General features: G+C 47.4%; 1 protein-coding gene across 1 annotated transcript in view; it reads left to right on the top strand.

The window, feature by feature from the left end:
- The window catches only part of magi2a (membrane associated guanylate kinase, WW and PDZ domain containing 2a), a 162,050-nt gene that overhangs the window by 88,551 nt on the left and 45,857 nt on the right, over positions 1–27,642 (top strand). Inside the window, 4 exon segments of the mRNA XM_030113200.1 lie at positions 10,527–10,646; positions 16,889–17,104; positions 19,706–19,919; positions 24,901–24,980. Of these exon segments, the coding sequence (XP_029969060.1) occupies positions 10,527–10,646; positions 16,889–17,104; positions 19,706–19,919; positions 24,901–24,980 (630 nt within the window).

Below are 27,642 nucleotides of genomic sequence, written 5' to 3' on the forward strand. Positions count from 1 at the left end.
GGTCAGTGATGAGTTTTCTTCCTCCAGTAAACAGGATTGATTAGAAATAGTAACAGATGACAAGAGATGAAATCAGAGACGAGACGGACAGCAGCTTTCCACCTCTGGAACCATTTCCAGCCAAAATAACAAGACGCAGGATTCAAGAACTTGAGTAACTTTACCTGCATTACCACTTTTATAGTCGCGCTGAGTTATTAATGTGTTATTGCTGAAGGTAGAAGTGCCGTTTTATGACACAGAGCTGTGCATCTGAAAATGTAAAAAGCCCAAATTCGTCTTTTTCACATTCTCCGTTGCAAATTATTTACAGCGGTCCTGAGTGTGAGAGTCTCCTCAGCACCGGGTCTGCTGAACCCATTATACAGCATGAAGTGAAACTCTGCGCCGGCTGTATTAATGCATCACATCGTTTCACTGCATTAATGTATTTCCAGCCCATCTGCGGGGAAATCTTATCACACTTTGACAGGGTATTACATTATCGGTAGCCGCGACCTGCGCTACCTTGATACGGTTTGGCAGGATTTCCAGACTCCTGCTCCAGACACGTGTGACTGGATTCATTAAATCTGGAGGGGCTCGTCTTGATCTTCTCACATGAACCCACTGCGACCGTGTCTGGGATATCGGCGTCTCCGCAGCTCCTGAAGCGCGCTGGTAGCCTGTCGGCGTGGATGTTTTGGTGTTTACAGCGTTCGCAAAGGGAAGCATCATGCGAAATGTTTTGTGAAATTCATATGACAATAAAGGAACCAGTGGTTCTTTAAAAAACTTCCCTCTTTTCATTATCGGCTCCGCTCCTCTCTGCCCCCCCCCTCCTCCGGGGGAGGAAGCAGTCATCAATATCTCTGGCTGCTTTGCAGGCGGTCCACCTAGCACCTCCTGGAGGGCAGAGCTATTAATGGAATTCGGGGAAGGGCGGCAGAGGGCCAACAGGCAGGGGAGCGCGCCGCCGTGCCCGGCTTCCTCCAATCTATGCCACATTACTGGCTGTCAATAAGCGGCGGCGGCACAGCCGCGCTCCGAGCCGGACCCGACTCGGCCCAGGCTGAAATCTCATTTGGAGAGCTGCAGGAGCGGTTCCCAACACTTTCGTCCTTCACAAAAAAGCTGCAGTCTCCTTCTCACATCTCTGATTTGAAAAGTTTGCGTGGCTCCCAGAGAAATGAATTATTGCACGAGTCCGACAACAAATACTTGGCATTAACTCGAATCAGCATCAAAGTTTTCAAGGTGGATGAAAACACCCAGAAAATCCAACTGGAAGCCAATATAGTCCTGAATCCGTTAGAGCTCTGAGCCAAACCCTGAGCTGGAAGTCAAACAAGATGTAAAACAAAGGAACCGGGTCCAGATCCAGCTCCAGACCTGACCCTCCTTCATCCCGTCCGTGAAATCGGTGAATAAACGCCTCGCGACGTTTGCTCTTCTGTGAAGGCAAAGTGCAGTGAAAGCAGCTTTCAGTGGCGTCGCTTCACCGTCCTCCGTCGGCCCGTTCGCCCGCCGCCGCCGCCGGCAGGCGGGCGCTGAATGGGAAGCTAATCCGTCCCTCTAATGCAAGGGCATTACAGCTGCCCGTCACTTCCTAATTGGCTAATGGCGAGATTAGGACGGCTACAATGGGCCGTGCTGACACTGTCTTGGCCCGTCATAACAGAGGCTTTCGGGGCACAAAAGGTGGGACCCGTCATCTGTGTCCAGCCCGGGGCCATTGTCCAGAAACCCCGGCCTGCTGTAGCAGCACAAAAGACTCTGCTGGAGGCTGGAAGTGGCGCTCGGCCCGTCTTCAAACACAACCTCTAAACGGGAGCCTTTTCATTGGCTTTATGAGCAGCGTAAAAGGAGACGGACCGCTCTGCCTTTATTTTAATGGACGCTGCAGTAAAGACGCCTACAAACAGGCTGTAAAGACAGTCGCTCTGTGTCCTTTTTCCTTAAAACTTTGAATGAATCCTGTTTTTTTTGTTTTGTTTTTTTTGAGGCTTTTGGCACCATGAAATTGAGTTAAAGAGAAAAAAATGGAAAGTCTTCCGAAAAAACAGATATTTTTTGGCTGATGTTTGGTAGCCAGTCATATCTGGCCCAGTTGTGGCCTCGATCCTCACATTCCCCCCCCCCTCCCCTCCTATCACTCAGCTTAATGTCACTTAGCGAACTCAGGTGTGGCTGATGGTTGGAAAGCCTCATTTGGCCCGATCAGCGATCTGATGTCTGCCAGAAACGTGCAAGATGTGCACCCAGCAGTGGACAAATGTACCGAACGGCGGTGCCCAGATGAGCGCCCGCTACGGGCTGGATCTAAACCCGATGTTTGCCTATCACGGAGCTTGTGGCGTTCCAGATGTGGGTCCGGTCTGTAGGTCATGAAGGCCACAGCTGCTCCAGTCTCTGTCAGATCAGGCCAAATGCGCACCAGATCCTCGCTTGGCGTGTGCCAGGTCTGTATTTGATATGGACCAGATCTGTGCCAGAGGCTCGATCTGGGCGAGCAGCAGCGGTCCAGATGTGGTCCAGCGGTGCTTGTGATGTGTGCCAACACCGTGCCGGATAATCAGCCACTACGGCGTGGACGTGGGCCAGATGTGCCCCTGACGAGAACCGGATCGGTGCCAGGTGCAACGTTAGATCCGAACCAGATGTTTGGCTGGATCTCTGCCAGATGTTGAGGGCTGTTTGATGGCCAGGTTCTCGCTTCGTGTCGGTCGGACGCGTGCCAGATGTTTACCACTCAGCCCTCTGAAACCGAGACTCGTTTTCTGGCCAGCGGTTTGTTGAAATGGCTTTCGGTGTTTGGTAATTCGGTGAGTCGAGGCGTCGAACACATTTCAGTCCAGGAGCCACGAAGAGCCCCGTGCTGTGACCCACATGCTGTCTTTGGTTTACATGTTTCTGAGTTCAGATGGACAGCATAGCTTCCGCATGCTGCTCTAAGCCGGCTGGTTAATGTCTATTGAGGCCTGTGTTTTACTGTTTGTGTATTTAAACCAGAGGGAAGGATACAGACGCATTAATTCAGCGACGGCAACAAGCTGCTTAGCGTTAATGTCCACCCAAAGCTACGGCAGTAACAGTTAAATACGAGGAGTTGTAGGTTTTTATTTGATTTAAGTGAAGCACTTCTGCCACAGGTTGCTCGTACGTCTGAGGAGAAACTGTTGCATCCGGCGCTGCGATACGTATAGCTCCTTTTTCATTTTTATGCATTTTTCATCATGCTGAATAATTCAGTCGAACAATCAATACAATAAATATTTAACGCAGTGTATACTGAGGCTGACATAAGCATATCATTCAGAAGAAATGCAAACGCATGTTGATTTTTATTTATTTAGTTACTTGAGCTGTGTGTGGGGATTCTCCGGCTCCCTGCGTTTCCTGTATTTTCAGTTTGAAGCGACGCTGCTCTGCTGTGTGCAGAATCATCAGCCGAGACGACGTCGCGTTTCAGACGAGTCTCGCTCACTCTCAGTCTTTGATTTGTCATTTCCTCCTGAAAACTTTCAGCTCCGGCTGCAAGCGCACCTAAATCAGCCCCCGGCTTATTAGACACGCGTCACATCCTTTATTGTATCCCTGCGTCTATTTATAGCCGGAGCACATTGCATTACAGGCTCCGCTCCTCACTCAGCGCGGAGCAGATCAGCGTCGGGCGTTAACGTGGAAGTGCGCAGGAGACGTTTTGTTTGAATCCCGCTCTTGTAATCTCGTCCTCCGGGTCGACGCCGGGCTTTTCGCCGCCTGTAGTGAACACGCGGTGCGGTCTCCCTCCGTGGCGCTTCAGGATATCCTCTGCTTATAAACCCGCTCTTCCAGACGGAGGCCAGTGTTTGTCGGGGGTCCCGGCAGAGCCCGCCTCGTATCGCCCGCAGCCGGGTTCAAATTGCGAAGCGATTCAGTTTTTTTTCCCCGTGTGCGCTGTGCGGGCGGACGCAGAGGTCGCAGGTTTAATCCGGTGGATGTTATTAACATACAGATAGCCCCAGGCGGTGCCGGAGCGTTTTGGAGGCGAGGCGTCCACAGGGGTCGGCTTCACATGGCGACGGTCCGAAAGCGAGAACTGGACTGGAGTCCGGATCGACCGCAGGGTCAAAGGTGGATCAGGGTCTTTTTCCAACTGTCATAGAATCCGTTTCATCTTCAGATTGATCAATGCATTTTTCACCAGAAGACCAAACGTCCATCCCTCCGTCGCAGACGTTCACATGAGCGCTCCTTCACACATTTCTGCAATTTTAAGGCAATTTCACAGCAGTTAGTGGAGATCTGGAGCAGGCCGAACTGTAATTGTGCGTTGATGCTTCTGTGGGGAGAGTCACGTGCTTCCCGCCCGGAAAAGAGAAAATAAACAGCTGTGAGTTTATAAAGTCATCTGACCAAATATCTAAAAGGCAGCGGAGCTCGTTTTGGTTTCTATAAAAGGTGGAAAATGTGATTTTAGTTTGGTTTGCACTTTAAGAAGTGTCAAACTAACGTTTATATGCTTCAATATGTTTAATAAGTAATTCCTTGGTCACTCTCTGATGATTTTATTTATTTATTGTTTTTTGCTTTAACGGTCAGGTCCCATTTACACGATGACGTTTCAAATGAAAGCGCGTCGTTTTATGAAACTTTCATTTTTAGACGGCAGCGTTTTTAAAACGACGTCTGTTTACAGATGATAGAAATGTGTCAGATGGTGTAGTCTTCATGCCAGGCCACTAGAGGGTACTGCTGTTTGTTTGGTTTTTTGCAGTTAAACACATATTTGTGTACAGAGAACAATATGTTGGATTGTTATTATGGTTACTGTCAACTCTGGAACTAGCGAGTCCAGGAGAATCTGGACTGAGAGGAAAACTTTGTTTTTGCCGTCCGTCGAGCGGCGCATGCACGGTAACGGTTGCACCGTTATCGTGTGAACGGAGTCTCAAAATGCAATCAAAGTTTTGCGTTTTCACTTGGAAACAGTTTTTGTTTCTGACTCTGATGGGTTGCCTTCCTACATCAGGATTTCCTCTCCCGATAAGACGCCATCATGCTTCTCTTCCTGCGATTGCGTGGCGTTGGAGTCGGCTTCTCCCACACAGAGAGACGAGCGGCCCGCCGCTTTACTGCCGCTCCCCCCCGTTTGTTTTACTGCGCCGCCTCCAAAAGGACTCCGACATGCCCTCGAGTGCAAAGGTGGATTTATACTTCTGTTTAATAGTTCACAGCAGTTCGGCGCGCAGACGCCTCGAGTGCTGGAATTAATTATGGTCTGGCGTGGTGTTTTATCTGCGCGCAGCGCCGCTGAACTGTGTCGTGCATTATCAGGCCATATCGCTGCTTTAATTATACAATACACCACCAAGTTCACTTCCTTTTGTTGGCTTTACAGAATGATTACGGGAATTGTGTTGCCCAGTGAACCGCTGTGAGGGGAACCGGCTGCCAAGAAATTAATAATAATCGTAAAAGATTAAAAGTTTAGTGGAAAAACACACTCGTTTGATAGTCTGCAGGAGGATCTTGTGCAGGAACTTTTTTTTTTCTGTTACAGTTTGTTGTTGTGTGAGTGTTTATAACTAGTAACTGGATCATACAGTTATGTTTAACTTAAAAAGTTGTACATGAGTTTCTCACTGCAGTCTGTTGTGGAATAAATAATAACTATTGCGCTTAATTCTGTATCAAAATTCATTCCTTGTAGTGGAGGCATCAGAGTGTGCATCTGTGGCTGCCGGTACGGTGTTTGTGCATGTAAAGGAGGCTTTTAGTCGTCTGAATTTCATCCCAGTTGTTCCCTCAAATCCCCCGTGCCTTCTGCGCGCCGTGCATACATTTGAATGTGTTGAATGTGGATGGTGGAACAAAATGATGCATTAAAACCTGAGATGTGGAGCGATAACTAATGAGAGCGGCGCTGCTATGTTTTGGGGGGGTTGAACAGTAATGTGCATCAACATATGTTTGCTGCAGGGCTTTTATTCACTCCTCTGTTTTGTTTTTTTTCACTTCAGACACCAACAAAGCCTGTTTGTGCCTGAAATTTAGCATTCAGCCGCTGCTATTTTTAGTTCCCATTTTTCCTGATTTGGCCCAGAAACGCACCTGAGGGAGGAGGAGGAGGAGGAGGAGGAGGAGGAGGAGGAGGAGGAGGAGGAGGAGGAGGAGGAGGAGGAGGAGGAGGAGGAGGAGGAGGAGGAGGAGGGGGGGGGGCGTTCGAGAAGCGAGACTGGAGGAAACTGAGAAAATGATGGACGTGGTATTTAACCTTAATAAGTTCCCCGGTCCCCTGTAATCAAAACCCGCTAAATAACTGCTTATCGGCTCTCCTGGAAACACGGCGTGGTTCTTCTCTGCGAGCAGAACCCGGATCATGACCCACTTCACGACGCTCTGGAAACGCAGAGGCATTGTGGTTGCTTCCTTTCAGAAAATTGTCACCCTGGAGAAGTAAGTCCCCAGCAGAAGATGCTGCTAAATATAGTTTGGCAACATCAAAGCGACGCTTTGAAATACGTGTGTGTGTGTGTGTGTGTGTGTGTGTGTGTGTGTGTGTGCATGCAAAGTCAGTGGCTCTGCCTGTGAGGCAGGCTAATCTGACAGGTACACAAGCCCCATGCAGACAGACACAATCAAGGAGCTCTGCTCTGGAGGTGCAACACACACACACACACACACAGGTTTTCCCTGCACCATCCCTGCTGCTCATTTGCTTTTATAAGCTCAAACAAATGAATCTGTCAGCAGGTTTCCGGTTTGATGTTTCTGGAGGACGGCGTCGCCCTCGGAGGCACGGCGCCGTCGTGTAGCGGACGCGGCCGCCGCCACACGACGGCGCCGAGCTTTAGGGGTTTTTTTTTTTTTTTTTCGAGGGTTAGTTTCTCCATTTGAGCACCACTTCATCTGCATGTTAATAGCTGAAAAGGTTTGATGGCCCAGTTTAGATTAATTTTCTGCCCGCTGCACTATTTGATGTTGTCTGAGGGAAATATCTGGGCCGCACAATAAATCATTCCTGCGCCGACGTGGAGGATATCTGCATGCACAGCGCTCCTTTTTCACAGGGTTTCTTCTAGTGAGGTGGATTAACTCCGACACGTCCTTCCCCACTGTGTTTATATTGTTGGGCTCAGGAAATTAAAGTATTAATCATCTTTATTATTGTGATACCACGGCTTTAATCAAATTTTGTGAGGCTTTTTTCTCAGTGGAAATACAAGTAGTCAAAGAAAACGGAATAAAAAAATATATGGGACAAAGTTGCATGGCTTCGTCAAGTGGAAACAAAATTCCCGTTGCAATTTGTGTGTGTTCATTTACACGACGACGGCGCTCGGAGTCACTGAAAATGCAACTTTTTGGAAATGCGCTGACTCCGTTTCCATGGAAACAGGGGAAAATGTCAGAAATATGAACGTCGGTGTTGTCCCTTTGTTCATGTTTTATTGTTTACTTCGTGCATGTGTGTGGTTTCATTACAAAACAAACAGCAGCGCCCACTAGTGGTTCAAACAGAGCAACTACATCGTTTTCATTTAATGGAAATGGAGCCTCGCTTCAGCGGCTCCTATTTGACTGACTGAAGGCAGCCGTGGTGGATCCCTCTGAAGCTCTTTAGCTCTGCTGACAAAGTCAAAACTCGCTGTTTGACGCCAGTTTGAGGGAAAAGTTCTGCAACTCGACATCAATCATCTAAATGCAAAGTTGTTTATACCTGATCCAACTGGCGGCGCTTCAGAACGGAGAAAAGCCTTTTGGACGGTCTGGTCTGCGAAGCGCCGCTGACGTCTGCGTATTAAAGGTTTTGGGAGATGGATGAGTGACGCTTGAGAGAAAAAGTTCAAGCTTTGTTCGCTTTATTACCTAATAGAATATTACAAATCTCGCCGCTTGTCCGCGTGCGAGTGGGTTCGATCGTCCGGGCTGTCAGTTAAAAATGAGGAATATCTAAGAGACGCCGTGCAGACGCGCCGTCCTTTGGCCAGTTGGTTGCCTGCAGAATCTCCCCAGTTTTGCAGCCTTTAATGTGAAGTATACCGAAGCCTTCAGGCTGTGTGAGATGAAGACGACCCACTGATCCTGTCCTCTCCTTTTTCTCTCTCTCTCTCTCTCTTATATTTGAAGTTAACCAAGGAAAAAGAGCAGTTTTATCCTCTCCAGCTCTCAAGTTGCTTCATTTTACCCAGAGGGTCGGTTCAGCCGGTCTGACTTCACTGATGGAGCTCTGTTCAGGTGCATTTTAGAGAAGCTGAAATGCAAAGAAGTGCAAATAAACCAACTCGTTGTCAAATTTCCACACAAAACATGTTGTACATAACTATAAAGGCTTTAAGAAAATGATTTTATCAGCTTGTCTGAAGAAAATAAACCTGCCTGTTAGCTCTGCGTTCGCTGAGTGTATTTTCTAACTTGTTTATTTCTTTTCTGTGTCTGTAAAACTAAAGCTTTGAGCCATAAAATTGATCAGGGAGTCAGTTTCAGTAACTTTCTGTAGGATTTATTGTGCTGTGTCACTTTTTATTAACAATCAAGAAAAAAAGGAACAATTATTGACAGAAAACAGTAGAATTTTGAGACGTTTTTCAAAAGTCCAAACTGTTCACAAAAACTAGATGGTTAAAAACTGAGTGGATTTTAAAGTCTGTTTGTATCAAGTGCTTCAATGGACTCCACTGTGCTTGACAGATTTTTTTAAAAAGTACAGGGTGCATTTAAGGCACTCGTTTTATGAGTAATTAATGAAAGAGCCTGAAATTTCTAATGGGAAAGTGAATGTAGTGACTCACTGTTCCAAATATCACGATGAAAGTATGTGGTTGAAACACAAATGAGAAGAAATATGAAGCACGTTCTCCCTCTCTGTTCTGCCCAGAGTGTTCTTGAGGTCTCAAAAAAACTTTTAATCACAGGACAGTTCAGATTCTCTGGATTGAGTGAATTCCGCAATGAAAACATTGAAAAAGTGAAAATGAAAAAAAATGTTCGACTGAGCTCAAACCAAGCAGGAATCGGGTCAGAAAGGACAGCACAGCTAAAATAAAAAGAAGAAATGGACAAATAGGGAACAAGTGTCAAATATTCTCCAGTCGGTTCAAAGGTCACCGAACGAAGCTGGAGAAGAACAGCGAAGCGGAGCTGCTTCAAAAGAGCGTGAAGGCTGTGGAGCGCTGCTGCTGGAGGCATTGGTTACACCTGGACATGAGAAAAACTGAAGGCTTCGTAGACGTGTGTCAGTCAGGGTCAGAGAAACGTTCCTCGGCCTTTAAACAAGACGACAAAAAGAAGTCCCTGAAAAGGAAAACCTGGGCTGTTTTCAAGAGGCCATCAGTGAGTCCCGACCTGAATCCTGCAGGAAACCTCCGGAAAGAGTTCAGATGCGCCGCTGCAGAACGGCCGCCTGCCAACTTCAAAGGCTCTGCAGGGCCGTGTCAGCCAGGAGATGGCCGCCCCGTGTTTTTTGATGTCTTCATTTCAACTGGAACGGGGTGTCAAAGCCGCGGCCCCGTCCTGGCCTCCCTCTCTAGAAAATAACACCGGATCGAACGGAAACAGGCGAGATGCTCACCGGATGATGGAAGCTACTGACTGCGTTCGTCAGATTAAAAAAACAAAACAAAACAAAACAAAACTGAACAACAGTCTAATGAAATCACTGAAGATGCTGCAGCAGAAGCTGGCAAATGTTTTGGGATTGTATTAGCCTGAGTGCGCGGGTGAAAACACGCCCACTGAAGGCTGCAGATGTCCGAGTGAATCTCAGGCTGAGCGAGTAAAAAAAAAAACCGCCGTCCGCTGTCTGAGTCTTGCTGCGCCGCAGGCCCGGTTCCAGGGACGTCAGCTGGACTTATATGAAGTCAAATCAGCCCAAACTGCCTACCAGCGGTGATAAGTAGCACATCGCTCCCCCGTTAACTTTAAAACACACAGACGGAGGCTCTAAACGGCGTAGTGAGGGGCTAACAAGTGTGTTTTACGGGCCCGGCTTCCGGTGCGAACGCCGCTCTCTCAGATGTGGAGAAAACCCATTCGGCGCCTCGGGGGGAGCGTGCGGCGTGTTTTCACAGCTGGGATCACTTTTAACAAGTCTAATTAGCGCGCGGCTTTGAGGAAGTCTTCAGGAAGTCGTTTGTACCTCAGCTTAACGCCGTAAACACCCTCTCACGCTTGGCGTGGCGGCGACCGTCGTGGCGGCGAAGCGGCCCCCCGACAGGTGAAACGCTCGCATCCCGCCTGTCGGGGAGTCCTCGGCACGCCGTCGCCTCCATGCTAATCCATTTGATTTCTCCCCTCGGTGTCCAAATTGCATCACTTTACCTCCTCGAACCTCCTCGCCGCTCCTCCTCCTCCTCCCCCGTCGATGCTCGCTAATATTCAGGCTCAGCTGTGCACGGAGGAGAAGAGGGGCATGAAGGGAGGAAGGAAGGGGGCATTTAATAAAGGAGAGCCGGGTCGGGGTCAGTGTGTTTCAGCGCCGCTGATGTTTTCATCTTTTCCTCAGACTCCGTCGCCGGGCGTCTCCGGCAGCCCTGACGTCCTCTCTGCTTATCTCCCCGCAGGCACGACCAGGCAGCCCAGGGAGGGGGAGGTCCCCGGGGTGGATTATAACTTCGTGACCGTCGACCGGTTTATGGAATTGGAGAGAAGCGGCGCCCTGCTAGAGAGTGGAACGTATGAAGGTGAGGACTCGGCTCAACACGCGTGGGATTGCAGTCCCTCTTCTCTGTGCTGTTTCTCACTTCTTTTCTTTTTTTTTTTTTTTTGGGGGGGGGGTCTTGAGGCGCTTTCCCTTCTCTGACTGAGCGATGGCGGTTTGAATGAGTGGCGAGACAAGGGAAGCTCATCACTCCCCGCATGAACGCTACCTTCCACTTCTGTGGCGACGAGCGCGTCATCCGTCATCCCGGCAACTCAAAGGAAATCTCTCTAAATTCTGAATGAGGGAGCGCTTTGTGTGGCTGCAGCGCTGATTCATGCGCTGGAGTGGGTCGTCTTTCAATCCCAAGGTTGGTGGTTGAATCCCACCCTCTGCTTGTCCCTGTGGGAAAGCGTCCCTGAGGAAAACAATGAATCTCTGTTTGAGTCGACCTGTTTAGGAGAATGTCACCGATGGTTTTTAAAAAGCTGTAAGGCGGCGGCGCTGCGTCTTCCCTTTGCTTTTAAAACATGCTAGATTGGTGAATCCGTCGACTGGCGCAGCGGCCTCCCCTCGGCTCGGGCTTTGAGTCGGAGTCGCTTCGGCTGCTTAATCAAAACAAGCAGACCGTCTCCGTGCATCCGTCTTCCCTCCCTCCAGGGCGGGATTTTCAGGCACTTGAAAAATGCGTCGTCCGGTCCGCCCGGCCACCTCCAGCTCTCCGGAGACCCCTGCCATAAAATAGATAACACACACACACACACACACACACACACACACACACACACACACACACACACAGCGGCTAAGTTTATCCTCTCCCACCTGACTCCACACTCACTCTCCACTGCTGGATAGATAGAAGGAAGAAGAAGAAAAAAAAACATTGAAATTGCAGATGGCCAATTTACTGGTCGGTTGCCGGAAGCGGTGTTAGATCCTCTGGGCGATGGGAGAATCCGTCCGTGGGGAGAGGCACACTCCGCTTCTTCTTCTTCTTCTTCTTCTCCTCTTCGCTCGGCCATCATTCGGGGTTCCGTACATTTTAATAATTTAATGGCCAATTAGGTGAGCGAGGGAGGGACGGAGGGAATGAATGGCGAGCGGGACGGCGGCAGAAGACGTGCGTTATCACAAAGAACCGAGAGCGCCGGAGGTCTGAATCCCGAGGAAGACGAGCGTCTGACGGCAGCACGGCCCGGCGCCGAAGCTAAAACACACAACCGCCGTGCGTCTGGCCGCGGATTTCCATTTCCAGTTGCACTTTTAATTACGGCCTTCTCTCCGCTCCCAAACCCGGCAGTCTGGCTGCTAATTTAACGCTCGCGCAGCTTTCTGCTCTGGTCATTCCTTTTAATTATTCCGGACTGAGAACTCTTTTTTTTTTTTCCTGACTCTCTTTTTACAGCAGCTACAGTAGCTGAGGTAATAGAACCGGCCTGAACAGCTACCTGTTGCACAACACACACACTCAGAACTCCACAGTACAATCTTTATGCTCCCTGCTTAATTGAAGCCCTTTTTCTTCCCGATTAGCGTCGCTGATTAGAAGTTTTCACCTCTCTGCTATAACCGATCTATACCACTGCATTTCCTCCATCTATAGTATCATATATGAGCTTTTTTTACCCGCTGTTTGAGGAGTTTGCTGTGTATTCTTTAATCTGAAGTTGTAAATGCCGTCTTGTGCCAGTGCGCACCCAAAAACTTTTCTATTTTCACTTGAAAACGCAGCATAAATCTTTGTTTTCAGAGTTTTCTAGTGTCAGCCTCATTATATACATGTTAGTCTGACTTTCTTTCTATTCAGACAATAGGGGGAAACTTTTTACCTGCGAAACACCTTCTTGATATAAATGATGAGCTGAAAATACTCGGAAACGGTGTTTGAATCCCGATTTGGCGTTAGCTTTGAATGTTTCCTCTCCAGGAATGACTTGTGGTCGACTCGGCTAGTTGAGATCGTCTATTTCGAGTGGGGTTTATCGGCGCGTGGGTTCGACTGGAGGAAGAGTTCGGCGGCGGCGGCTGTCTGTGGCGACACGCCGACTTCAGAGTCCGGGTTCCTGCGATGCTGCGGGTTGTTTGGGTTCAGCTTCCTTCTCGTTAAGGCGCCGGGATTTGCGTCGGCGGTTCGGGGACTCTCATCCCCCGTAATCTCGTTACAGCTCCTCTCCTCCACTTTTCATGTTTTCCTCAAGATGTTTCAGTAGATCTTTCCTCCAAGACTCCAGCTGATGTGTTTTTTAAAATCTTTTCGTTTGTTCTTCGTCTTCCCCGGCGGTTTGCCTTTAATGCGCAGCGAATTAAAATAATCTCGATGGATTTTGCGCACATGTCGGCCTCTCCTGTCTGATCTCCCTGCCGGGGACACGGAGGTTCGCTACAAGCTAATCTAGCATCAAACCTTCAATCGGCTTCTTTCTCCTTAAAACTCATTCTGTACTTTTTGTTCCCGCTGGATTGAATGAAAAAAATCGTAGAATTTCCTTTTTGAATTAACATCTGTCAGGCTGTGGGACGACGTGATCCAGCAATGTGTGCAAAAAGCCATCAAGAGGATTGATGATTAGTGATGAGAACATATTTTAGGGGGGTTTCTCTCCTGAAAGGCAGAAAATTCTTTTTATTGCACGGAGAGACATTAAATCAGTGTTTTGACCCCTCTTCCAGTCCCTGATTTCCCTCAGCGTCGCCGTAATCCCTCCAACAAACATTTACATTCAGTCTATATTGACCAAACGCTTTAACTCATCAGAATTCAGCCTTGTTGTCCAAACTGACTCATGGGTTTCATCTGATTTACTTGTTTTGGTCTTATTGAATGAATTAATTTAGGTTTTACCCTTTATGTCAATATAACCACAGAGTAGACATCAAAACACTGATGCAAAGTGTTTTTCAAGGTTTTTAACACTGACCATGCAGCAGCTCTGCAAACGGTTGGATGGAAATTAATAAAAGGAACATATTTTCAGGACTTTAATGACCTGTCATCACAAGTTTCAACATTTTAAGTGCAAAAGTAAAGCTTCAACGCATGTATGTATATCGACAAGTCAGGGGTGTAACAATACACAAGGTTACAAAATGAAATATGTAAATGTAGCTGACCCTGTTTGAGTCAAGTGAGAACACATATATCAGTGTTATTTTCACACAATCTGGAGCGTATTCTCCACAGAGAATGGTAATTATGGCATATTGTGATGAACCTTATAGGATCTTTTCTTATTTCAAATTTCAAAAAGAGCAGAACAAAATATCTGTTTTGCACAGATTTGGCCAAAGGCTTCAGTTTCTCCTCCAGAGTCAAGAATGAAGAAGTTTGTTTTTCAGTATTGGCGCCTGAGCAGACGATCTCTGTCCGTCCAGATCCAGCAGAATCCTCCGCAGGACTTCAGAGCAGCGTGTGAGTTCGCTCAGGTTCAAATTGTATCTCAGTCCAAATAACAGAGCTCAAACTGTCCCAATGTGCCAGAGTTCACAGAGGACCCGGACACCTTCAGTCAGGTCGTCTCCGGGCTCTTCCCCATCCTTCCTTACAGCATACACTTCCGTCATGGTTCACTGCATTCATGAGCTACTACCGAAGGTGTCCCATGGTCAGAAGCAATCATGGATTAGTGCTTTTTGGCCAATGTTAGAGGAGCGTTTTACAGAAGTCGGTATGACAAACAATCTTTAAAAAAAAAAAAAAAAAAAAAAAAAAACTCTTTTGACTGAAATCTGAAAGAGGCGCGTCCGAACAGTGTAGTGCTCCAAATAATGTTTAAGGCCGTGTCAAAGTTCAGCAACTGTTAACTCTGACACATCAACGATAAAACCTGTGTTTTGCAGAAAAATATCGGTCTGAGAATTGTGCCATACAAGTCAAATAACTATAATTTAACCCTTACCCTATTGAAATAAATGAATGAATAACATATAAATATCTGGCTGCTTCACATTGAACTGATGGAACAGAGACACCTGCTCAGGAGAATCATTGATCGACCTCCTCATTGGAGTGACATGAGTGGAGCTAATTCATCCAAGTTCTGATGTTCAACAGACGTAAATGAACCATTAAATGAACAATAATCACTCTTAGTTCATTTAAGGTGAACGTACTTCTAGTTTATTGAACAAACACAGGCCCGAGTTCTTTTTTTTTAAATGGATATACGTTGTATCAAGCACATTGTTTGCAGAGGAAATTTTTTCACAAATGCAAATCTTTTTTAATAACCATGCACATCCTTTTCTACACATTCACAAATAGACTCTTTTTTTACAGGATGGAAAAACTTAATTTATAAATCTGTGTTTGTTGATACCATGGAGTTGGACTAATCAGAGATGTCAGAAGATAAATCTGAATTTAAGAAATGTAATGTGGGAGATGATCTGTTACTAAGTTAAAGCTGTGAAAAGACACAAGCAAGAGTATCGAAATAGATGCAAATAAAAGTACAATATCCTGGTAGAAAGTCTGGAAATAAAAGTCATGGTGGGCCAGTGGAGGAAATGATTCTTCAAATACTTCATCAAGCATCTTTATTTCAATTTTCCACACAGGCCTGGTATTCCATATTCATGCTACACACTCTTACACTCATTCTGTGTTATTTTACATCATCCTCAGCTCCTCTTTAATAAACCAGCTTCCACGTGTGTGAATGCAAGATCAATATAGGCTGATCTTTAATGCATGTACCTCCAGAGTTAATATGCACTCGTTATCTGAGCAGCCGACAGTGAGATGTAGCCCGTCTGTCCCAGCAGGTCCCTCCTTCAGTCTTCTCTCAACCAGAAGTCGTCACTTATAGCGATTTCAATGAATCGTCTCCTAAAGCCGGAGCCTCTTTGGATCAGAACGGTCAAGTTCAGCAGGTAGACTCTCTTCGACCGGCTCATCGTTTCAGATCTCGGCTCCAGAGATCACGCTCTGTAATCCACTCACTGAACTGGCAGCGGTTTTCCAAAACTTTGGGAAGACGAGTTCACAAAAACAAAAATCTCAACAGCCCCGATTCAAGCAAAAAGCAAAAAAAAAAAAAAAAAAAAAAACCACTGCGTCAACTTGAATGTATGAAATTTTCACGGTGATTGATGGAGACTGTCAGAGGCACTTGGACCGCTGCCAGTATTCAAATGGGGCGATAGTAAAATGTAAAAATCCTCTTGGAAGCGAGTGGAAGGGACGGTTGAGTCGGAGCCAAGTGGAAGAAACTGCAGCTCCCGGAGGAAGGCGGTTGGCTCAGACCAGAGACCCAAACCGAGCGAGAGATACGCTTATTATCCAGTCCAAGTCGTGCAGAAACGCTCCGCTCCGTGCCGGGGAGGCGCGAGCGCCGCCCGCCCAGTGATTGATGTGCAGGGGAGGCGGCGGAGGAGCGTAGTAGCAGGAGTGAAATTAGCTGACGGCGAACTGCGAGCAGGTCAACACGTCTCCGCTGAACGGGCGCCACGTACGTCTGGCTGGAACACGAAGCCCGGCGTCGGGAGCAGAAACGCCTCCTGGACCCTGCAGATGTTGCCGAGGCGTCAGGCTTCCGTCCGTCCACCCACTTCTCCTTTTTCCTCTCAGCCGCATGAACAGCAGGTTATTTTTAAAGCTAATTTCCTTTAAGATTCAATGGAAATCTGAGTTTTATTAAAGGATGATCACCTGATTACAAAATGAAATATTACACTCTGATACTCTAGAAAACAAATATTACTTTGGCTGAATTAAGGCTTTGAAAACTGTTTCACACAGAAATGCTGAAAACGGTGTAGCTGTAGCCTCATTGCCGTGCAGTGTTTCTGCCGCCTCCACACACAAGTTGCATTTTCCACAATTTGCACGGAGGCCAAGCTCCGGTGTTTTCAAAAAGTTGCATCTTCACTGTCCTCGTGTAAACGGACACCCGGCAGCAGCCGGAGCTTCCTGTTATCATCGGAAACGTTGTTGTGCAAACAGGGCCGCAGGAAATTCACAGCTTTTTCTAATTAGACCCGTTTTCCTGATAAATATTGGACGCCTTCCCAGCGGTGGTAGAAACACTTATGAAGGAGCACCCGATAACAACCTGTCAAATTTAATTTACCTGCGGACGGCAGAGGCAGCGCGCTCGGTTTGTGTTCAGCCTGGTTCAGTTTAATGTTATTTATAGAGCAACGCAGAGAAAAACGCCGCGGCTCCACTCCAGATCTCTCCTGCGCACCAAAGTCACAACACAATTAATGCGACGCTCGTCGTGACTTCGGCATGAATGTGCGTATGTTGTAATGAAATCTTGAACTCCTTCTTGGTTGCAGATAACTTCTACGGCACCCCGAAGCCGCCGGCCGAGCCCAGCGCTCTGCTGCTAAATGTGACGGACCAGCTGCTCCCGGGCGCCAGACCCAGCTCCGAGGGCAAGAGGAAGCGCAACAAGTCGGTCAGCAACATGGAGAAGGCCAGCATCGAGCCCCCCGAGGAGGAGGAGGAGGAGAGGCCCGTCGTCAACGGCAACGGCGTCGCCGTGACCCCAGGTCGGCCCCCCCGACAGCGACGCTCGCAGACGTTACCGCCGCCGGTTACCTAGCGACAGAGGCAGCCACAGACCGCTCTCACGTTCCCGGGAAATGATTTTTATGGCAGATTATCACTTTTAATTGGTTACACAAATATCTTTATATGCAGTTTAATGACACGGTGTTGAACTGCAAATTACAATCCGCGCTCACATGAGTGATTACCTCCGCCGTCCAAACACTCCGTGATTAAACTATTAGCGCCGCCGCTCTCCAGAATCCAGAATCAGTCATTAGGTGTCATTATTAAATGCTGTCTCCCCGACACACACACACACACACACATCACTCAGCCATAACATTATGACCCCTGACGGGTGAAGTGGACGCCATTAAACTGCCTCTTTATCGCGGCACTTGTCAGCTGGAGGGTGAATGTGTTGGAATTGGCCCTCAAAAATGATGGCGAGATGAATGGATCGTCTCAGAAACGCAGATCTTGTTGGGTGTTTCCGGTTCGAAGAAGGAAACGCAGTTGACTGGAGACGTGAACAGCAAAGCCAGGTGTGTGTGGCGCAAAAGAACTACGACTCGGATGACTTCTGAAGGGAAAACTAGCGCATCTTATGGGAAACTGTCAGTACAGGCGGTAATTATTGCTGAATTTAAGGGTCTGATTGTCATTTTAGGTGCGAGAGGTCACAGGGTATGTCCTGGAAAGTTGGAACTTTTTGTTATTTTTGTGAAATTACAGACTTTCCCATCAGAGAAATCTTGTCGCACATCAAAGGAAAACTTTAAAGTTTCAGATTAAAGGTTATTCGGGCAGTGTTTTACCGGTCCAGCCCACTTGAGGTGAAACTTCCCTGCAAAAAAAAAAAATGAAAAACTTAAAAAACAAATAATAATGATGCTTGTAGTATTTATCTCAATTCACTTTGTTATTGCAGGAACTCCACATAGGTGGTGCTTGACAAGGCGAGCAGAGCGCGCCCCTGTGAATGCATCCCATGATCACATGAACGGGCCGCCATGAAAGAGGCATTATGAGTCTGATTTTGTGATTCCAAATCCAAAACCGCACCTCGGTCCTGTGACTCCTCTAAGCCGGGTTTACGGCCCCGGAGGCGGAAAGAACCGTCTCTCGCAGCGCGACACGAGTCAGAGGAGCGCGGGGGGAAGCGGAGGGAGCCCGGCGCCCGCAGACACTGCCGGATAGAGCGCCTTTATTTCAGACGTATGCACAAAGTGTTAAGGAGCCGCCGCTCCGACAGGAAGTTCGGTCGCACAATGAAATTCTGGTTTTCATTCCACAAGGAGCTCAAGGAAGGTAGGAGAGAAACTCCGACACTAAAGAATTCCTCGCTGCAGGTTTTAATGACACTGAAAGTTTCCTTTGCCTTTACAGATGGCTTTAAATTGAATCAGACACGGCGCCGCGGCAGGAATAAAGAACGTGAACTTTACATGTGTTTTTAGTTCCTTCTGTTTCAGGTTGTTCAAACTGTTTATGCGCATGTTAATGAGGTTACAATTAAGATGTTCATACTTTTATGACTTTGAAATCAATGAACACAGACTGTTCAAGTTTTGCTTGGATTACTGGTTCACACGGAGCACTGTGTGCTGCGTTTCAACATTTCTGCCTTTTTCAAGACGCAAAAAGAAGAGAGACACTTTTTTTTTTAATGATGTAACAAAGACAATGTGAGAGTATAGAAAATATAAAAGGCTGTGTGATAGGATACATAAGATACCGTATCGGTAATGCATAATACGATATGAGACAGACTCAGAAAGCCAGTGTGTGTGTGTTTTATGGCTATACCTAATAGCAATAACAATAATATGAAATTATTAATGATAAAATTAAAGCTGAAAAGCATTTTTAGCTCCAACAAAGAGTTCATTGGTGAAACACTTTTTCCCTCTTTTTGTTTTGCTCACACAGTTCAGACTAGACCTCCCCCAGTAACTTATCACAAGACAAAAGCCTCAGAACGACCCGTGAAGCCTTGAGTTCAGCTGAGAGAGCGTGCTGGACGTCCTTCTGAGCTGTTTGCGTCGGGGCCGGGTGGCTGGACGCTAAAGCGGGCTGCCGCTCGGCGCTCGGAGGGAGTTGTGCCTCCGGACGGGCCGGAGTGTGTGCTGACCGGGAATCGATAGAGCACAGCGGGCTCCGTGCTCTCAGCAGATCACCGCCTCGCTCTCTCCCTTTCAGATAGATTATCTCTCAATCCCCCGCTTTCAGTTTGTCCCGTCTCCGCTTCTCCCCACCAGCTCTCCTTTGGGGAAGAAACAAACACTGTCCATCTCCTGCTTCCTCCTCTTCCTCCGCCGCCACGGCTCAAAGTAGGGCATCAGCGCCCGCCTCTCTCTCTCTCTCTCTCTCTCTCTCTCAGGCTCCATTGTCTTCTCAGCTTTATTCATCTCTGTCTTGTTAACCTCAATCACTCCTTCCTCTCCCTTCAGCTCGCTGCTTTCTTTCCCCTGAGTCACCACCTTTTTTCTAATCACCCCGGTTTTCCTCGCTTCGCCTCCCTTGTCGTTCACTCGTCCCCGATGGTAACGCCGTGCCTGACTCACCTCCCCCCCTCTCCGCCCCTGTTGTCGTGTCAGAGTCCAGCGAACATGAGGACAAGAGCACGGACGCTTCGGGGGACGTCGTCCCGCAGAGCCACCCGGCAGAGCCCCCCCCAGCCGAGCCGCCCAAAGACGACGGACAGTCCCCGAAGGCAGCGCTGCCCAAGCCGGAGGAGAACGACGAGCTAGGACCCCTGCCAGACAACTGGGAGATGGCGTACACCGAGAAAGGAGAGGTCTACTTCATAGAGTGAGTACCGCCGGGTCACGCTTCTTTCTCGCCTGACTGAATCAGACTCTGACTCTCAGAAACTCTGAAAGTCCAGGAAGGATCTGGACCGGGAGTCACCACGCTCTGGACGCCGCCATTGCCGTGTAAACAGGCCTCAAAACGCAACAAACGTTTTCTGTTTCCACTTGAAGACGTTTTCATGAAGACAGGGCCTCAACGAATCCACAAAACACAGAAACATACCTCAATAAAAATCCATTTGCTGATCGGTCTTTTAAAATGTCAGGAAATGTTGAAGAACATCGATCGAGCCTTTCTCCAACCTTAGTGTACCTTACGTTTCACTTTGCACCCCTCGTTGTGCTCTGGAAATCACTAATCAGTAAGTTTCTGCACCGTGTAACACACACACACACACACACACACACACACGCAATAATTGATGCATGGTGGTTTAATGAGATTTAAAGGTCCCCAGCCATACCTTGCTACACAGAACTGTGTTATAAAAGCCCCTAAAGTTTAATTCATTGCGGTTGTTATGGCTTTACAGCTGCAGTAAAACCATGGAGTCTTTATGACGTAGCATTAATTCAGTTGCTGTGTGTTTTTTGAAGCAGTGTGGAGGAAACCACAGGTGGAGGAGGTTCTTCATAAATTCACTACGTCGCAGGACTGTTGTGGTCCGGATTAGAAAAGCAAAATGAAAATAGAAATAAACAAAATAGAATGTTTATAAATATATATATATATATATATATATATATATATATATATATATATATATATATATATATATATATATATATACATACATATATAATACATACATATATATATAACAACAAAGGCCTTTTTTTTCTAAGCAATTTTTAAAGTTGGGTTTAATCGGGAAAGCTCCGAATAGCAATTGTGAATTGATAAATATATTTATTATTTTCACCATCATAAAGAATCATAAATACAAGTGAATTTTTGTTTTTGTTTTGTTTTTTGGGTTGACGACCTCTGAACTAACACTTTTTCTTTACTAAAGTTCGTTTTCCTTGGTTCATTAGCTCGGGTCATGTGGCTTAAATTATGAATATTTCCTTCATACCATCTGTGGCCACTAGATGTCACTGTGTGAACATGGAAAACTGCTACAGCACTACAGAAAAACCTCCATTACTGCTGTATTCCACTGTGTGATCAGGAAAAATGTCTCCAAAAGTGAAAATACTTGAAGAAAAAATGTAGCGAGCAGAGAGTAGAAAGAGTTCAGAGGAACTGTTGAAGTGATGACGACAACAAAGAAGGCTAAAAGCTGAGGAACACGTTAACGGAAAGTTCTGAAAGAAAAGCTGAGACTGTTTTCTTACATCTGGCTTCGATAAAAATCCACTTGAATGCGCGCTCGTATCATTTTCTTTCATTCCGATGACAGATGTGACTTACACTCAGGTGTGACTTACAATATGGAAATTCCGCTACTTGTTTGTTCCTTAAACTGTTCAAGAGTGAAGAAGAATGTTGATCAGACTCTGGTTGGTTAAACCCGGCAATTCAGCCAAACGAAAACGAAGACTTCGAAGAAACCTTGCCCCCCCCCATCCATCAGGACGCCCGTTACACAACTAATTCACTTAGCCTCCTAAATTTGTGCCTTTTTAGAAGGAAAAAAGAAAAAGAAAAATCCTTCCTAGGCGTAAGTGATGCCGAGCCAAAGCGATATGGGCTGCCAGGAGGACGCTCGCCTTTGATTGGTGTCCATACACGATCGGCTCGTTTACCTACAACCATTGAAGCGAGGAGGAGGAGGAGTGGAGGGAGCGAGGGAGGTGGGAGGAGAAGAGAGGCCATTAAAATAGCAAAGACTGAAAAATGAGAGACAGAGAGGGAGGACAAGGAAGAAAGAGAGGCAGTGGTGTTTGTACTATAAATAGTGAACGAGGGAAAATAAGAGGAAGCTCATGGACGAGAATCGACAGAACGAGAGACATTAGCAAACCTTGAAGGGCTCTCTGTTTGGCATGTGCTTTTCATGTTTCATCTTCTTTCACGCGCCTCCATCTTTTTGCTCAGACCTGTGTTGCGGCTCGGGGGGACGGACGGGATCAGTCGCCGCTCGGCCGGTCCGCTTTGGTTCAGACCGAAATAACTGCAGGGTAAACCGGCAGAACCCGATTTGTGTCCGCTCGCTCCCCTTCTGGCAAACACGCCGGTCAAAGTTTTTGTGAAATGCCTCCATGACGTCAGGTGGCGTGTCCAGCACCAGATGGCAGAGTCATTCCCCCCCCCCCCCCCCCCCCCCCCCTTTCAGATTGGGCAGTAAAACTCGTTGGTGGTCTGATTTCAGGCAGGGGGGTGATTGAGTACTGGTGAGCCGTCGCTGTGAATTTTGTTGGGAAATTGTGCTGCAAACAACCAGTTATCAGCAAGCTGTTTGGTCATTTGTCCAAAAGTGATTTGAAAAAGATCCCAGTTGAAATGTCTCGTGTTATTAATGCGCTTTTGCTGCAGGACTGAAATGTTAGTTCAGCTGTCAGCACTCTGCAGATCAGTCCGATTGGTCCCCTCGTTGGTTTCAGCTGAAGGTACATTACTTAGTGGGAGGAAGATGCTCCATAATCTGAATGTTATCGGCCACTGAAAGAAACACATTCATGAATTGAAGGACAAATATCCTCCAGTAAACAGGAGTTTAGCAGTACAGTAACAGCTTGGAAGAATGTTAAAGCTGAAGCGAGTTCTCAGCTCATTGAGGAAGACAGATCTGCAGCTTTTGAGAGTAACAAGCCTGAGAAAACATTTTCTACTGTGGATGAAATTGGGCTTTATGTGGCCCCTGAACTAAAATGAGTTTGACACTCCTGACTTCTACAATCACGAAACAATGATCACTAATGAATCTGCAGTAATATAAAGACAGACATTTACAAAGGTCAATATCATATTCCGATGCCTGCTGTGAAAAGAACCCTCAGTAAGGGAAGAGCTGAATGTCTTTCTGGAGTGTTTATGAACTGAAAGAAGTGAAAAAGAAATAAACGTATTGAAATTATTCAGCGAAACAGAATGTGATTTGAATGTGATGGTAATTATTTTGTTAGCTTGAATGAAGCTCGCTTTGCTTGGCTGCCTTTGTGAATTGCTAGATGTATCATTCTTTTTGGTCACACACTGTGTTCGCAGAGATACTGTATTTGTAAATCATGGTAAAAAAAACAAAGGTTTAATGCTAATTTGTGTTTGGTGAATGAGTAACTAGATGCATTTTTCTACAACAGTCCCCAACCAACAACATTTACAGCCTGTTCTATTGTTCCCAAGACACTGAAGCAAGAGTGCCAGTAACGTTAACATCTGCATCGCGCCTGTGTTTGCTCCAGGTTTAACGTGTTAACTGAGAAATTGCTGCTGCTCCTCCCTTTGTGCCCGTTTGACACACAGTTGCAAGCAAAATATCCTTCGGGAAAACGTCTAAAGACAAAAGAGAGAAGCGGTGTCTCTCTCCCTCTCTCTCTCTCTCTCTCAGCAGTATCCTCCTCCTTCATCGTCACACCTCGGGTTTTTCTTTTAGACACTTTGTACGCCTCCCCCTCCTCACCCCTCCTCCCCCTCCTCGCCGTCATGAAGGGAGGCCATTGTGGCTCCCGAGCTTCAGACGAGCCGTGTAGATGCATCGAGTTTCCCTGGCACATCGTCATATCTGATCTGGATCCAGTTCCGTCTGCCCGCGGCTCTGCGTCAGCGTGCCAAGAACACAGCTGTTGTTCTCCATCAGTCCCTCCCTCACCTCTCTGGACCCCTCCGTACCCCTCAGCCACCTCCGTGTACCCCTCAGTCACCCCTATGTACCCAACAGTCACCTCCCTGTACCCCTCAATCACCTCCATGTACCCCTCAGTCACCCCCACATACCCATCAGTTACCTCGATGTACCCATCAGCCACCACTCTGTACCCCTCTGCAACCTTTAGTCGTCCTTCTGTACCACTCTATGCCCCTTAGTCACTCCTCTGTACCCCTGTCTAACCCCTTTGTACCCCTCAGCAATCCCTCTTTGTCCCTGAGTAATCCCTCCATGGCAATCTCTAACTCCTCTATACCCCTCAGTAATCCCTTTATACCCCTCTCTAACTCCTTTATACCCCTCAGTACCCCATTTGTACCCTTCTGTACTCCTCTCTAACCCCTCTCTACTCATCAATAATCCCCCTGTAACCCTCTCTAACCTGTCTATAACCCTCAGTAATCCTTCTGTACCCCACCAGTAATCCCTCTTTGTCACTCAGTAATCCCTCCATAGCAATCTCTAACCCCTCTATACCCCTCAGTACCCCATCTTTACCTGTCATTAACCGCTGTATACCCCTTTGTAATCCCTCTATACCCTTCTCTAACTCTCCTTTACCCCTCACTACTCCATTTGTACCCTTCTGTACTCCTCTCTAGCCCCTCTATACCCCTCAATAACCCCCCTGTACCCCTCAGTAACCCCTCCATATCTCTCAGTAATCCCCTGTACCCCTCAGTAACCCCTCTGTACCCCTCTCTAACCCCCCTGTAGCCCTCTCTAACCTGTCTGTAACCCTCAGTAATCCTTCTGCACCCCTCACTAACCCCTTAGTGCCCCTCAACAACCCTTCTTTACCACTCAGCACCGCTCTGCGCCCCTCAGTCTCCCTCCTCAGCTCCTCCTCCTTTCTTCCTCCTCATCCTCTTCCTCCTCCTCCTTTTAATGAGAGACGGTCAGCAAATTACAAGTATTGATTTCCACTCCGTTAACCTGAGGTATTTCCTTTTTTTTTTTTTTTTTCTTTACAAATTCTTGCTTGTCACCCTTTCTTCTTTTTAGAGGCGGAAGTGTCTCGTCTTTCTTGTCTGAAAAGATTCTCTGGTCGAATTAAGAATCCACCAACCTCCTCCTCTGCCTGAGCCAAGTCTCTCTCTCTCTCTCTCGCTCTCTTCCTCTCTCTCTCGCTCCCTCTCACTCCCTCTCTTCTTCTCCTCACAGCCACAACACTAAGACAACATCGTGGCTCGACCCGAGGCTCGCCAAGAAGGCGAAACCGCCCGAGGAATGCAAAGAGGATGGTGAGTACAGTACCGCTTCGTCTTCTCCCTCCTGTTGATCTGGAAGTGGCACAGTGACATGATTTCATGGGGAACATTTTGCTAAATCGCAGCGCTGGTTTACAACTGTTGTTTCTTCACGAGTTGTGCAGTTACGGGTCGGTCGGTGTGTGTGTGTGTGTGTGTGTGTGTGGTGTGCGCGAACAGAGAGCCCCGTGATATGAGCGTTTTAAAGCCCACATCCACAGAGTCTGGAGGTTACAAAGACTCCTTTATTCTCACCCGAGAGATATCTGGAGTGTCCTTTACCCGCCCACACACTCACAGACACACGCAAATCCGAAAAGGACGAAGCATGAATGTTGATGTGTTGAGTGTGTATGCAGAAATATCGACGCACGAGTGTGTCGCGGCTCCGTTTGGCCTTTTCTCCCCCGTTCACCGAGCGTAGATCGGCAGGTGACAGCGGAGCCGGATCGACGCACTGGAGACGGACGGAGTGTGTGTGCCCGCTCGCGGTGGAAGGGGAGTGTTTCTCGTGTGGATATTCGTGGAAACGCTCAACCGCACGAGTACGTTCGTCCGAGAATAAATGCGACGAGCACGCAGAGGGATCGACACGTGCTGCGCCGGCTCGGCTCGGCTCTGGAAGTGGCTCCTCATGATCAAGCAGAGAAGCACGATATCGGATGAACGTCCATTAGCATTGTTTAGGGTTGCCGTGAAACCCCTGAAATAGACGTTAATGCATCTGTGCTTTGAGATTTGAATCCCAGTGACTGCTGATGGGTTTTTTTTTGACCGATGCACAGTGAAGTTGACATTTGTGGGTTTTCAGCACCAAGCCTCTGCAAATGCCTCCCGCATGGGCTTAGAATTATGTATTAAAAGCCACGGTGAATTTCAAACGCCGACCTTTCGTCTCACGCCGGGTCAGAATTAGAATTTGTTCAGCCGCCGACCCCTAAAAACCTGCGTCAAAAACCCCGAAAACCAGCGGCACCAGTGAGCGTCCCACCTGCTGGGGCTCGTGCAGAGCGGCAGGGTTTGGTATCGGTGCGTCCTTTGTGAGAGGAGAGTGATAAAGTTTGGGATGAAGTGCTCCGGGAGGCCGTCCCACTTAAACAAGGTCACTTTTCACTGGACGGCAGTGAGAACCGCTGTCAAAGAAAAAAACTAGTGAAACCCAGAAATAGATTCAGTGGAGGACATTATTTATGACATCCTGGAGATAAAGCGAATTACCTTTTCTATCAGCCTTCCACATCCGGACGTCAGATTGAGTTCGGAGTGATTCTGATTTATTCAGCGTTTCTCCTCCGATTCAGGAACTCGGCAGCAGCCTGCTCCTGTTTGGGAGCTTCTTCCTCTATTTAAACACTTTGTTATTTTAGTGGTCTGAATGTGTGACAACAACACGATCACTGGCGGAATATTAATGCTTTCTGTCGCCAATGGTGAGAACTTCCTTTGTTTTGTTTTGTGTGGAAAAATAGCACATTTGTATTCCCCCTTGCTTAAATTTCAATAACTCTGAGGATCTTTTATGTCACATCAGCTAAAAAAGAATTTCTGGGGTTTGTTGCGAATCACAGTTTCCCCTTTTTGACTTTCACGTCGCTCTCTGGATTTACTGGCTTTTAAAGATTCTTGCTTTTGACTACCAGATATGAAGTGAGTGTATCACAGGGGAACAGTAAGTGTGTGTGTGTGTGTGTGTGTGTGTGTGTGTTGTTCGGTGGCACCGGTCTCCTCCTGAGAGCTGAGCTCAGTTCGGGGGAAGAAACGCTGCCTCTGTAAATTTAGTATCGATCGTTGAGGAGGTGTGAGTCTGCCAGTGTGTGTGTGTGTGCGCGTGTGTGTGTGTGTTCGTGACGCTGCAGCCGCAGGCTCCCAAATCAGTTAGCGCATGGAGACGACGCACACTACGGAAATGAAAAGGTTCTCCGGTGAGATTACAGTCAGACGGCGGTTTACGGCTCAGTGAATCTGAATTAAATGAATCCAGCCCAGAATGATAAACCCGGACCGAAGTCGAGACAAACGTTCAGCCTTTCATCGACTTGACGTTGAGTACAGCTTTAATTTGCAGTAGTTGATTAGAATAAAGCAAACAAAAGATGAACGACGTCATCAAGAGACCGACTTTCCAGTCAGAACGCCACGTAGCCTCAGAACAGCGAAACGTTCCTCATCATCGACCTCCAGTGTTAAAATATTGACATGAGTAAACGCACTGTAGCGTCTTTAAGCTGGAGCTGAGCGAACGCTTCACCTCTGGAGGAGAAAACGTCTCGTTCTGTGTGATGTTGAACGTCGGCGGCGGTTCGCACCGAGCAGCGTCCTTCCAGAACGAGCCGGAGGAGCGCGGCGTTCGCTCGTTCGGAGCGGCTGACTTCACAGGCGCCTCGTCGTTACATAACTGGCTCTGGATTTCCCTCGCGCTCTTTCTGCCTCCATCTTTGTCCCTCCCTCCCTCCCCTCTTCCCTTTAGTAGCTGAAAAAACAGCGAGCGAGGACAGACTTCCGACAGAACTTCTCTGTTTGCTTTAATTCCCTCTTAAAGTCGGTTGTTTTTTGGGTTTTTCCTTCCATCCTGCCAAATACTTGTTGACGTACAATAAAAAAAAAAAAAAATAGAGAGAGAAAAGTGAGCCGGGCCCCACCGATGTCTCTTGATTCC

The sequence above is a fragment of the Salarias fasciatus genome, chromosome 17 (assembly GCF_902148845.1).
Source record: "Salarias fasciatus chromosome 17, fSalaFa1.1, whole genome shotgun sequence".
Classification (NCBI taxonomy): Eukaryota; Metazoa; Chordata; class Actinopteri; order Blenniiformes; family Blenniidae; genus Salarias; species Salarias fasciatus.